This window comes from Psammomys obesus, unplaced genomic scaffold, assembly GCF_907164565.1.
Source record: "Psammomys obesus unplaced genomic scaffold, mPsaObe1.curated_primary_1811, whole genome shotgun sequence".
In the NCBI taxonomy this organism is placed as follows: Eukaryota; Metazoa; Chordata; class Mammalia; order Rodentia; family Muridae; genus Psammomys; species Psammomys obesus.
In genome coordinates, this window is record NW_026596040.1 from 37,688,475 (window position 1) to 37,702,753 (window position 14,279).

At 47.3% G+C, this 14,279-nt stretch overlaps 1 protein-coding gene across 3 annotated transcripts in view; it reads left to right on the forward strand.

Moving 5' to 3' along the window:
- Loxhd1 (lipoxygenase homology PLAT domains 1) overlaps nt 1–14,279 on the forward strand; it is a 150,660-nt gene that overhangs the window by 129,803 nt on the left and 6,578 nt on the right. For all 3 annotated transcript variants that reach the window (XM_055622789.1, XM_055622790.1, XM_055622791.1), the window contains 3 exons: nt 4,212–4,382; nt 8,672–8,804; nt 9,802–9,960. In XM_055622789.1, the coding sequence (XP_055478764.1) occupies nt 4,212–4,382; nt 8,672–8,804; nt 9,802–9,960 (463 nt within the window). The remainder of the gene's footprint in view (nt 1–4,211; nt 4,383–8,671; nt 8,805–9,801; nt 9,961–14,279) is intronic.

The following is a 14,279-nucleotide window of genomic DNA, read 5'->3' on the forward strand; positions in this document are numbered from 1 at the left end:
CTGAAAGTGAGTTTAGGACATTTGGGATATAATAACCAATAGTACCAGGGCAGACCGTTCCTTCTAGGTAAGGCAATAAATTCTTGTCCTAAAACTACCACCACTGCTGATTTCCTGTTCTTTCATCTTCAGGCTTTGCATGAACTCACACATGCAATAAGCTTTATGAGATAAAATACCTAGATGAGGCCAGCCTCTTGATCTCAGAGGGTTCTGATCTCATTGACAGAGACAGGCAAAAACAATATACAATGATGTGAAAGCAAGGTGATTTCAGATCAAGTGGTGAGTACATAAAGACTGAAAGCAAGTATTGAGGAATGAGAAAGCGCAAACAAAGCACTCTCCCAGGGATGTTAGCAATGAGGAAGCATCAGTACCTAGAGCCTGGGATCATCACTTCAGATGGTGGATAAGCGAGGTTCTGCTAATCAAGGTTTCAGAAGAAGAGCGACAAAGGTGTGACCTAGTGAGGTTGTGAGGAGTCATGGAGATGTGGAGTTCAGTGTGTTGCTCCATACAGTTCTCCATGAACAGCCTGTTTTTTGTTGTTGTTTGTTTGTGTTTCTTGGACTGATAAGCCACTGAGGGTTTATTTTGGCAAAATGATTTGTGACTTTAAAAGATCACTATGGTGCCTGATGATACAGGTGTTTCTAAGAGCCTGACACACAGGACAAAAGTCTGGAGAGTTTGGTAGCTTTCTAGCAGAAAAGATAAGGTGAGCAGTTTGTGATCTGGGAAGCTCTGATCAGCAATGAGACACACCTACATTCTGTGGCAGTGAACTGTGTGCGGTCTTTGCTCTCTGTGTGAAAATGCATGGAGACATCAAAAGAGGCACTTTGCAAGAAGTGAGTTTCTGAACAACTAGGTTCAGGTGATTCCCTATTGACCCACCAGGCTGGCTGTCAGTTAAGCATGCTGTACCTATGAGTCTGTCTCCCATTCTGTAGTCTTTGCTATCAAATCTGGGTGACGTCAGACCACACAGAGCTTCCTGTTCCCACTTGCAGGTTGGATTAGATTTTAGTAGCACAAACTGTTAAGTTGGGCTCTGTCGGTCACACTCTGTATTTCCAAAGCAGGGCAGGAAAACCATCAAGAATGCAAGGCTTTTCATGTGAAGGGGGTTGAGGTTAGCCTGTTGTTTAGTGGAAAGAGCTGCAATGATGCGTTCCAGCTGGAAAAGGGAATTGGCTATGGGGTGAGAGAACCCACACACACTGCTCAAGGCAGAGTGTAGGACGAGGAAAGCCCAGTATCTCTTCATTTGGGTTTTTTATCAATACAATCAACCATGTGCAGTTTCTTCTCCGTGTGCTACTTCCTGTCTGTGTTTTAAGATTAAAGCCTTGAGAAAAAAGCTCTGACCATCTCATCATTTCCGTTCTGCATGCGTGGAGGCTTGCTAACTTCTGTGAGCAGTTTCATGGTATACCAGAGACCATCTCTGATCCAGCCAACCTGTAAACTTACAGATGGGACTGGCCCTAATTTAGAAAACTGAAAAAAAACCCATATCAAGTACTAAGCAACTTCATGAATAAACTAACTCACCTCACTGCTGTATAACACAACAGAAGTGTTTTGCACTCTCACTTCTGTTATCGCTCACCGTTTTCTTCTTCAGCAAAGATCTGGCTTCACAAAACCCAATAAATACAGTGAGAGATAACCAACACCAAAGACCTTTGAAAAAGCCATATGGAAACCTACAGTTGTAGAAGCTTTCTAAAATATATATATAACATATAAAGAGAGTCTAAATGGAGTTACCTTGTATAGGGGAGTAATGCCTCTCCAGATATCATAGTCTATGAAGTACAAAGAAAAGGACCAGGTATGGGTTACTTCCATTCAAATTGTTGGTCAATGGGAGGTCCCATGAATCCACAAAATAATGCTGCAAATTTGATGCTAAGACCCTACTTTGAAGACATTTTGAGTGACATGCGGCTCAGAGAAATCAAGCTGGTACTAACCTGGAGCCTTCCTCCTTAATGGCTAGTTTTCAAAGCACCCAGAAGGTGCTCTTTTGGGAGAAAAAAGTCAACAACAGTCTTACCCAGCTATGAGCACTGAGCGATACAATAATGACTTGCCTGGAATGGTATGCCTATTGCTATAATAGTGACACAGTGTTTTGAGGATAACCAACAGCTTTATGATGGGGCTTGAAACCTACTCCACAAGATAGAACTGTGATACTGGGCTAAGAACCCATGGCTGGCCAGGCTATAGTTCCTAGGAGAGAATTTAGCCTAATGGAAACAATATTAAACTGCCCCTGAAATAATTATCTTTATACCAATAGATCTCTCAACCTTCATCAGAGAAACATCTTTTTATAGCACATGTTGATTAATTCAGAGACTAACATCCAGCCACAGTGCAGAGAACATGCAGAGTGCGGCTGCTAGGCCATGCCCCTACCTCCAGGGCTCAGGGATTGTCATAGAAGGTGGGGAAGGAAGATTGTAAGAGCCGGAGGTAGTAGAAGGATGTAGCAGAAGGCTTGCATGTAGTGGTATCTTATGTATATGACAGGGTGTTGCACACATGAACGCACAGTGGCTGTGACTCCATGCATAAGACCTGTGCAAGAGCAAGCCAGCCAAGGTCCCCGTGTGGATGGGAAGGGGCTTACAGAATCCCACCATCTCCAGAGCTGTTGGTGGGTGCTAGGGGAGAGAGACTTTTCTTCAGATTCAGCCCCTGATCGGGACACCCACGTTCCAGTGCATGGACCAACCCCCATTTGCATAGTAGCAGCACTAAGCACACTCAGAGGGTTTTAAAAAAGAATGCACAAAATTGGGAGGGAAGTGTGGTGCAGGATATGAAGAGGGAATATGAGAGAGATTGTAATGGAAGGGATGGGGATAACTTTGATAAAAACACTTTAAATTTATGTATGAGACCCTCAAACAATATTTTTTTAAATTGAGATAATGCTAACATATGTATGCCAGCGATGAACTTGACACCAGCATCCTGGAATCTGTGATGCCTCTATGTATTCTTGGGTGCAGAGGCTGGATCTCTAGAGGTGTTGCTTTGGACAGGGTCTGGATCTGACAGAAAGGCTTTTTTGGTGACAGTAGAATGCCTCTAGAGCCATAGGTGGCCTAAGAAGCAGGGGTGAGGGGGTGAGACCCACCTTTGTGCGGCTCGTGGATATGTTTTGAGTAGCAAACATTATGCCTAGCACGAGAGAGCACTGAGACTGTTCTCTCTGTGGGACCCGTAATGCTCCACACTCCCAAGGAGTTTGATGAGAGTGATGGAAGCAGAATAAGTCACATGCAGCTGTCACAGCAAACCCACACTGGCCCACACTGCCAGCTCTGCTGTGGTGGGGACACTTCTGAGAAAAGCCCTGCCAGTTACAACAGAGCAGCTCTGTGCTCATGATCTGCCCAGGATGTGTCAAATGCAGGAACACATCCCAAGAAATGGCAGCTTCTGGGCCCTTCAAGATTGCTGAACAGTTCCGCCAAGAACCCCCAACACAAGCCATATTTATTCACTCAACATTCACTGAGCACCTAGTGAACTGCCAGTTATATGCTGAGCACTAGGAAAACAAACTCTATCAAGATAGTCTGACCTCACACAACCCTGGTCACAGGGAAGAGACACGTGTAAATAATAGCAACACAAACCTGAAAGTGTACTGAAGATGGATGCAGGGTACCACCGAGCATGGGGGTGAGCTCCTGCTATGGCCTCTAGGACATCGGGAAAGGCCTCCTGGTGGAACCGATACCTCAACTGATGCCGAAGGATCATTGACAGGAGCTGGGTGGACACAGGAACAGAAGCCACCCTTCAGCTAAGGAGCTGCTGAAAGGTCTTGAAGACCTCCACTATGAGTCAGATGAAAGCCAAAAGCCTTTTGTTTACTGAAATGTTCATGTTGGATAGATTCTCAATGGGAGAACTTTGCAGGAGGAGAGCAGTGCAGTTTCCTGGAGCCCACAGCTGGAACCTCATTCATAAGTCCTCTACGCATTTCACAAAGGCCCCTGTGTTCCTCAGATTGGAGGAGTCCTTAAAACTACCAGCCCAGCTGGTCACTTCATCAACAAGGACAGCAAACCACAGAGAGGACAAGAAACTTGTCCAAGGTCACACAGCTATGAATGGGAGAAGGGAGGTCTTGACAGGGAGGGGACACTTTCCATTCCAAGTCCTCTCTTCGACAGGGCTATTTCCTGGCTGGCATCTGAGCTATGTTGATGTGAAGGACAACTCCCGTGATGAGACCTTCCGCTTCCAGTGTGACTGCTGGCTGTCCAAGAGCGAGGGGGACAGACAAACCGTCCGCGACTTCGCATGTGCCAACAATGAGATTCGTGACGAGCTGGAAGAGACCAGTATGTAGTGGGTCTGTGTGGACCCAGCCCACTGACACCAGGGCTGGCTTTTCTAGTTGAGGAAGGGCTGGCTAGAGGAGGTAGGGAACAAAGTGGGAAAGAGCTGTTTCCATGCAGCTGCAGAGGAGATTCCTCAATAACACACACACACACACACACACACACACACACACACACCAACAAAGGGAATTCCTAGAACTGCTAAGAAACTCATAGCCCTGAATCATGAGTACTAATGAAGGAAAACCCACTGGGGACAGGCTTTCCCTGAGCTAAGGGCCAAGCTGAGCTAGGCAGGGCAGCTGAGGGCTATTTTATTTTTTTTTATGTCGTGGCCTGTTCCAACTGATGCCTGTGATGATGACTGCCAACCCAGAGTTTCTAGGAGCAGAAGTCATGGAGAGCAGGGGTCTTCGCCTCCTACTCCCTCCCATGGAGGAAACAGAGAAGGAAGGAGTGATCAGTTCCTAAGTGGAATGGCCATCAAAGCTTCAAAAGACATTTCTTTGGTACCCAGGCCAGCATCTGGGCCTGCCAAGGTAGAGCCTGGTTGACGAAGGGATTTTTCAACCACGGTTATTAAGGCAGCCCATCCACACACACACCTTGGCATCTTAGCACCACACGGCTTCTCTCTCTGTAATTACACTTCTGCAGTCTGTAATTCAGTGTGGGAGTGAGGTGGGATGTCTTCCATAGTGCGATTTAGGAGCCCAAGCTCTGTCTATGCCTCTGCCATCTCTACGCTATGGCTCCCACGTGACTCACAAAAAAAAGAGAGCTGTGTAATCCCAGCATGTTAACCTGCGTTTTGTTTCGGTGAACGAGTCTTGTGGCTCTGTCAGGGGCAAGGCTACCTGGGCCTGACTGCGAAGCTCTTTGCATGACCACTCTACACTGTGAGAGAGAAGTGTGCTTCTTGGCTTGAAAACCCCCTGCCATCTCTGCCAGGCCAAACCGCCCAGGGTTAAAGTCTTGAAAGGCGGTGAGCATTGCAAACCTGGGAACACACTCAGATGGAAACAGTACCTATTTGCTGAATTTTCTGTAAGGGCAGGGATCCAGAGCCCGGTTAGAGAGTGTGTTCCCTGCTTCTGCAGTTGTACTAAGGAGTTACTGGGTGCCCGGTTTATTTTGGAAGCTGTGAGTGATGTGCCTTGCCTTGTGACCTACACAGGTTCAGGGCAGTGTCACTCATGTTTGTCACCCTCTGCAGTACTCTGGACCTTGAGTCTCAGTGAATTGATGCTCAGTGAAAGGCTGCTGTGCTGTGCTGTGCTGCTGAGCCTTAAGATGTAGTTGGAGGGAGAAACTTAAGCTCCTCACACAGAATCAAGATGAGCAATGGAGACTGCTCATTGGCGGTTAGGGGAGGAATAGTCTATAAATCCCATCGCCATTGCCAAGACTCCTTCTCAGATTATCAAACAGCCAAATAGTTGCTGATGTTTTCAGGATTTGGGCTGAGGCTGGGGAGTTCTGTGGGTGTGGAAAGTAGGAGAGTGTGAGCAGGGAGCCAAGAATGTGTAGGGAGCATCCTGGAGCCAGCTGGGTGCTCACATGGGGACAGACAGGTAGACAAACCTTTGTTCCCATGTGGCGGCTGGTGCTGGAGGTGGCACGCACTGAGCTGCATCCCAGCTCTCAGCTGCTTTTATTTAATAATGAGACAAATCCACAGTGAGCAGTCACGAGTGCCATGCCTTACCCTGACTTCAGAGGACATTCCCATACCCTGGAGTTTTCCTTCTGGTCACCTTGGGTCTTTGGGGATACTCAGTCTTGAACAAAGCCTCATCTGTGGGAAGGCATTCTACACCAGAGTCTCATTAAGCCCTGGAAATCCAATGTCTATCATAAGGAGAAAGCGGGGTGCCATTTACTCTCCTGCATAAAAAATTAAGGAAAGCGAAAATTCAGAAAGGTTACACAATGCCCACTTCGAAATGGCTCTAGGATGCTTTCTCCATGTTGGGCCTGGCTGGCACAGCATATCTATCAGTTGCCCACATCCGGCAGCATCCTGTTTCCAGGCTTCATCTCCAGTTCCCTGAAGCCCTCCCAGAAGTTGCTCCAGCCATCTTGCAAGCATTCACCTCTGAAGCTCACTCCAACATACCCCCAAAGCCAGATGCTGCTGGCAGTCTTCATATGTAGTCCTAATGTCCAAGCTTCTGGGCATTGGGTTCACTTTTTCCAGGATCTGGCTTAAACAGTGAGATTACACGCATTTGCACACACGAGCACACTTCTCTCCTGCTGGAACATCTTCCAGCTGAAGGGTGCCTTTCTCTTTCCAGCCCTTCATTTTCCTGACTGATAGTCTTTTAGGTTGGTTTGCTTTGTCCATTTATCTGCCCTGCTTCTAGCCCCAATATATCCCTCTGCTGGCCAGCCCCTGGAGATGGAATACTCACTGGTCTACCAGGCAGTAGAATCCATCCTCACATGTATGTTCTTGAAGCCTCCATCCTTTGATGGCCCCAACAGGGTCAAACAGAAGCTTCTAGGAATGGTTGGGACTCTCAGTAGCACATACCTGGAAACCGTATCTTTGCTGGATGCAGGAGATGTGTTGGCTCCTAGAACTTGCAATCTGAGGTGGCTCTGGTTCCAACTTTGCTGTCCCCAGGGGTGCCAGTACTGTAAGTCTTTCTTCTCAGCTCTATTTCCCCCAGTATGTTAACTTACTTTAGTGCTAGTTTTCCCTGAATCCCAGGAAGATGGCTGCTGGCATCACCAACCTGAATTCTTACTGCTGAATGGCCTCTGAGGAAGGGGAAAGAGCATATCCCTGGGGAGAAACTCTTGGTCCATCCCAGCATGTGACAGGGAGCTCTGCAGTATATAAGAGTCCTGACAAAGGGGAGCAGTAAAATTTTGGACGGCAACCAGAAGCACACTGTCCCCCCATCATTCTTCCATGGCTGTCCTGTGTTTGTCCTTCTTGTCTCAAGACTACCCATCTGTTTACTCTCTCCACATAAGGACCATCTCAGACAAACATTTAATGTGTGCTCCCATATGCTGGCTCCATCCCTGGGCTGGGTCACAGGTGCATTCTGTGTCCTCACTGGCATTCTTCCCTCTGCCTGGGAACCTTCCTCCATCCTCTGCTCACTGTATCACAGCTATCCCACAACAGCAGGCTCTGGGCTTCCTTACTCATGAGGCTCCTAGTGATTGGTGCACTTAGCTATTCATTCTTTCATTCAGTATCTATTGACTGACATGTGGTGGGGGTGGGGGAGGCCTTAAAGAGATGGATCAGTGGTCAAGACCACTTGCTGCTCTTGTAGAAGGCTCAGTTTTTTTCATTTCCAGCACCCACATGATGGCTTACAACTGGCTGTAATTACAGGATCCAGCACCCTCTTCTACCATCCCCAGGCTCTACACACAGACTGTACATAGACATACATAAACATAAAATAGAAATAAATAAATTTTAGAAATACATTTAGTAAAGGCCCACCATGTGCCGGGCACCGTTCTTGGCAGCTGGGAATTTAGTAATGAACATATCCTATTCTCCCTTAGGAAGGGGGAGGAGGTACAATAAACAGTAATGAATAATTGAAATGATATGGAATGTTTGAAGATGATGAGAACTAAAGGAAACAACAGTGAGGCAAGGCAGAATGGAAGTGTCAGGGGACCAAGTTACCATCTTAATTACAGCACTGGCACAGGAATCCCTAAGGTGGTGAGGACATAACCCAAAGGAGGGGGGGGAGTGGACGGACATGTCAGGTGGAGAGAGGGAACATGGCAGAGCTCTAAGCAAGAGCTAGGGGGTCAGAGGCTGGAGGCAGAAAGAGGGCAAGGCAGGGACTGCTGTGAGGTTGGTGGGAGTGGGGCGGGCTGTGTGCTAAAGTAAGTTCAAGGCTCCTTGAGGCCCTTACCTCCTGGGTCTTTGTGTTGCGCTTTCTGTAGCTGGGGCCTGCCTCTCTTCCCTCATCTTCCCAGCATGTGGCTTCTACGTTGCACTTTAGTATAGTGTCTCACCCAGCTGTGAGACCCAGACCCTAACATCTCTTGGGGACTCATTCCTCCCTCCTGCTTCCTTCCCTTTGGCTCTTACACTCCCATATCTGTCAGCAAGGAGGTTGCCCACTGCAGTCCCTGATTCACCAGTTCTGCTTAGAGTGCCAGGGTCTCAGCAAGGCTGACCCACCTCCTACACCCAGACTGTGGCCTAAGGCCAGAGAAAAGTCCCTGAGGGAGGGACTGGCTGGTTGCAGGCAGCTGCTTCCTGCTGCTGACCCTCTCCCACTTCCTCTCTGCAGCCTACGAGATTGTCATAGAAACAGGCAACGGAGGCGAAACCAGAGAGAATGTCTGGCTCATCCTGGAAGGCAGGAAGAACAGATCCAAGGAATTTCTGGTGGAAAATTCTTCCAGACAGCGGGCCTTTCGGAAGTAAGAAGAAAGGTGCAGGATGGAATGGAGGTGGGGAGGGTAAGGCAGATACCCTCACTGAGTGGCCTGCAAATGGGCCAGAGATTACAGACAGCTGAGAGCTCCCCACCCTGGGAGGCTTCAGTGGCTGTTTCCACTTTCGTGTCTGTTCTGGCCAGAACCGCAAGGAAGGTCTCACATTCCCCCTGCTCAGCCTCCTTTATCTTAGCCCATTCAAGCTGCCATGCAAGACGGTGGCTTACAAACAACTGAAATCTTTTCCCCATGTTCCTGAGGCTGCTGGTAGATTTTGTGTTGGCTGATACTTGCTTCCCGGTTCACAGATGGGGGTCCCTCTCACCCGTCCTCACGCAGCAGAAGGGTGCAGGAGCTCCCTGGGGCTTGTTTTGTAAGATTCCATTCACAAAGGCTCTGCTGCTCTGCTGCTCAATCACCTTCCAAAGGCCCAGCTCCAAATTCCACCACACGGGCCTAGGTTTCAACACACAAACTCGGCAGGATGCTCCATTCTGTTTACCACACAACCTTTTATTCAAATTCTCCTTCCATGAGGACAGAGTCTGAGCTGCATAGACTAGTACCAACACATCGCCAGAGACTGCCCGTGCCCTGCCTTCCCCGTTACCACATCCTCAATGGATTCAAATGCCATCCAAGTGGATTCCCATTACCCCACTATTCCCATTGTAAGATTTTGTTCAAAAATCTTTAGATCCCTATTAGAAGGTTCTTTCTTATCCTCCTCCCTCTGCTGCTCCAACCCCAGCTGAGTGGCATCAGCCTTCTTAGTGGCATTGCCATCTCTGTATGGGGACCAGATTGCTGGCAATGCTTTTTCATTGTCTTGATTTAAAACTGGCCTGAATTCCTCAAGGAACGCTTGGCTGACACCAGGTCTTTCCTTCCACACCGTCCTGGAATCCAGCAGGCTTTCAGCAAATGTGCACCGCAGCAATAGCCACGGGCGGCTCATTGATCACACCTTTGCTTCCTGTAGGGGGACCACAGACACATTTGAATTTGACAGCATCTTCTTAGGAGACATCGCCTCCCTCTGTGTGGGCCACCTGGCCAGAGAGGACCGTTTCATCCCCAAGAGAGAGCTAGCCTGGCATGTCAAGACAATCACCGTCACCGAGATGGAGTATGGCAACGTGTATGTATAAAGCTGAGTCTGGGGTGCAGCGGGGACTTCAACCACACATGTGTGAGATGGCGAGTGTGGGAAGGTGTGTCCTGCAAGGCCAGGGTTACCTTATTCATGGATATTAACCTATATCCAGGACAGGAAAAAGCAGCTGCTATGGGCTGGAGCAGTGGCTCTCAGCCTTCCTAATGCTGTGACCCTTTAATACCGTTCTCAGGCTGTGGTGACCCCAATCATGAAATTATTTTTGTTGCTACTCCGTCGCTGTAATTTCACTATTATTGGGAATTGTAGTATAAAAACCTGTTTTCTAAGGGTCTTAGGTGACCCCTGTAAAAAGGCTGTTCAGCCTCCTCCAAAGGGGTTGAGATCCACAGATTGAGATCAGTGGGGTAATTGGGAATCTACTTGGATGGGATTTGAACCCCTGAGGGCATGGTAATGGGGAAGGCAGGGCATGGGCAGTCTCTGGTGATCTGTCGGTACCAGAGCTATCTGAACTATGTTTGCACTACCAGAGCCGGGGGAATAGATCGGGTGACCTTGGGTGTCTCCTGCTTTTTCAGTTCAGGGAGATTTCCTTCTAAGAACACCAAGAAAGGCACATAGTAGAAGATATTGGAGGCTTTCCTTGTTTGAACTTCCTTCTTTCCTTCCTTCCTTCCTTCCTTCCTTCCTTCCTTCCTTCCTTCCTTCCTTCCTTCCTTCTTTCCTGACCCAGAAATGATGTTTGTATGCCAGCGGCTTAGGAGTTGTTAGTGAGGAGGTAGATTATGGATAAACACAGGCTAGCCAGGTAATTCGATAGCACACCTGCTTTCCAGGTGCCTATGGCTTGGCATTTCTGCCATGAGAGTGGAGACTCAGCCATTTCTGGGAGAGTAAGAACCTTAGTTACCTGGGCAACAGGTGTGATTAAAACCACTTGGTGATGTTACAGCAAGCCAGGAAAAGCCCTGGGACAGTGGTTCTCAACATGTGTGCTGTGACCCTCTTGGGAGAGGATGAATGGCCTTTTCACAGAGGTCACCTAAGATCACTAGAAAGCATAAATATTTATACTACAAGTCATGATAATAGCTCAAATACATTTATAAAATAGCAACAAAAATAATTTTATGGTTGGGGGTCACTGTAACATGAGGAAGTGTAAAGGGTCACAGTTTTAGGAGGGGTGAGCGCCACTAAGGCACTAGAAGACCTGGGGAGAGGCTGAGAAGGATCCGAAGAAGCCTAGCGGGTTAGCCCAGGCTCAGCTGTGGGATAAGATAGAAGGATGTGCAGCCCACAAGGCTAGCGTGCCAGCAGCCACTGGCTGCTTGTGGGCATCTCGCCCAGGGCCATTGCTGGCCTGCCTCCCGCCATACTGCTTCCCGGAACTGTGCTTGCTCATTCCACACGGTGAAGCTCCTCCTTCCTCGGGAAGGCGGTCGCTGCACACAGAGAAGCAACAGGCAGGCGTCTTCATCTCCTACGACTCAAGGAAGTAGTGTCTTCAGTAGCAGCATCTCACCATCTTGTTTCGGTGAATAAAGAAGAGCAATGGCACTAAGCTGTCTGGTTTGGGAGTCTATGGGACCTCACTGACCAATGATGTGAAGAAAAGCATCCCTCACCTGGCACCAGGCTTTTTCTTTCATAACCTATGGCATCTCAGAAGTGCGCTATCCCTCTGTATAGGGTAACCTCACTTAATCTCCCTCCCTCCTTCCCCACTCCCCTGTGTGTGTGCATAAAAGTATGTATGAATGTATGTACGTACGTGTGTGTGTGTGTGTGTGTGTGTGTGTGCGTGTGTGTGGTATAGTTTTTATGTGGGGGATAGAACCTAGGGCCATGCACATGCTACATAAGCATTCCATCACTGCATAAGCTGCATCCCCAGGCTTCTTGGCATCCTTGTTCATCATTAATGCCCTCAAGGTTCTAGTGGGAGGACACGGAGAGGCTTTTATCTATTTTTTTTAAACATAAAACACATACTGTTTTATCAAAACAGTTTATCTAATAGATAATCACTACAAAATTTAAACAAGACCCAAAAGTGGGTAAAAGGTAGCAAATTTTCCCTAAGGTCCGACCCATCAGAGCTAGCCATTGTGAGCATTTCGAGAATCTCATTCTTCCCTATAGTTTTCTGACCCTTTGTGGATGCAGTGTTCACAGAAGGTGCCTGGGTGCTAAGCCAGACCATTTCCTTTCCGTTCACTGTTTCCACCTTTAGTCTTATAGGCCCCTCCTCCACGTCCAGCCACAGTCTCGGCTCCCCTGGTTTTGAGCCCCACATCTTGGGCCGTGTTTCTAGATGTCTATTAAGAAGCATGTCCTTGTCTTTGTACCAGGATTTTTTTAGCCTTTTGAAATAATGATCTAAGTGCGCACAGATGACTTGGAGCAGCTCCCGGGAAGTAGTATCAAGCGAGGAAACCAAGATGTAGGAAAACATGTTTTGTACGATAATGCTGTGCAGAAAAGAGAACACTGACGTCCCCATATGTCTGTGTGTACGTGGGTCTGTCAGAAGGGTGGAAGGAAGTCTGGCAGGCTGCACCCTCAGCTGTTATGTGGGTTATCTAAGGTAAGGGTGGGGTGCTGCAGTAGGAACCAGAGAGAAGGAACACACAGCCAACAGAAAGGGAGAGACCACACTTGGAAACCCATGTATGTGAACACACAATTGGTGCATTTACATCCAATTATGAATGTTACTGAATCTATGCAAAAAACACATTTTAGAATAATTTTAAACTGAACAATGAATATACATCTCCTTTGAAGATATTCTGGTATGTAAAAAAAAAAAAAAGTCTAAATACTTCAAGTGACAAAACTGAGGAGAAATTCCCTCTGAGGCACCTTTATTACTTTTCCTTCAAATTTTTTCTTTCTTTTTAACTAAAATTTCTTTATTGGCATCAAGGGCCCGAGGGTTGGCTCAGCAGGTGAAAGTGCATGCCACCATGCTTGCTTTAGTTTGATGCCTGGGCCTCCACGAGTTGCTCTCTGGCCTCCACATATACGCCCTGGCAGGTGCTTGCCGCAGCCACATACATACATGTAAAACCAATGTACATACATGAACAATGCTTAGTTCTTCATTTGCATCTGTTTACAGCACGTGTGCTAGACTCTAAAATCTATTTCTTTTGAGCATATTACCAAGTTTTGCCATTCCACTCTCTTCCCCTTCACCTTGTGCCCTTTCTCTCATTCCCCTGCCTCCCCCAGTCTTTCTTCTATGTTCACATCAGATACAAACACAACTGGTTTTATGTATCTGTTTTCTAAAAAAGTAGCATCTCTAAATTAAAGAAAATGTGATTTTCGAAGTTGCGGTTTGGCTGATTTTCTTAACGTGATGATTTCTAATGGCACCTGTTTTTCCAGAAAACGACAGTTTCACTTTTTTTTGTGGCTGGATAAGACTCCATTGTGTGCTTATGCCATATTGTCTTATTCGGCCATGCTGATAGACGCGTAGGCTGATCTCATAGCGTGCCTACAGTGAGCTGCGCTGCAGTGAGCACGGGCGTGGGGCGCTGACTCAGAACCCTTGAAGTTTCTATCCAGGAGGAACGACATGATAATTCTAGTTTTAGTTTGTTCACGAACACTAATCTTTCTTTCGTAGTGACCGGACAGCTTACCTCCCACCAGCAGGGCACAAAGGTTCCCTTTCCCCGATTCGCACCAGCCTTTGCTGCTATTTGTTTTCTTTGTAATAGTCGTTCTGACCAGAGCGATATGGAACTCTCAGTGTAGTTTTTATTGCATTTTCCTGAAGGCTAAGAATGCTGAACATTTCCTGTTTTTCTGGGCCATTTTTACTTCACCTTCTAAGAACTGCTTATTTTATTAGTCCATGTATTGACTAGGCTTGTTTGGAATTTAGTTTCTTGAAGTTCTTTATATGATCTGGATATTAATCCTCTGGCAGATGAATAAGCAACAAAGATTTTTCTCCCATTCTCTGGGCTGCCGCTTCTCTCTGCTGATCTTTTCCTTTCCTGTACTTTTAATTGCTTTTACATTTATTTATCTTGTATGTGCGACCGTTTTGGCTGTATGTATGTATGTGCACACATGTATGCCTGGTGCCCACAGAGGTCGAGGGAGAGCGTCAGACCACCTGGAACTGAAGTAACAGATGGTTGTGAGCCTCCGTGTGGAGGCTGGAATTGAACCCTGGGAATTAGAGTACTCTAAACCTCTGACCCAACCCTCCAGCATCTGCTGTACTTTCAATTTCATGTGATCTCATCCACCAGTTCTTGGCCTTTGTTCCTGAGTTTCTCCTTTTGAGAAAGCCTCAGCCTGTGCTTGTATCC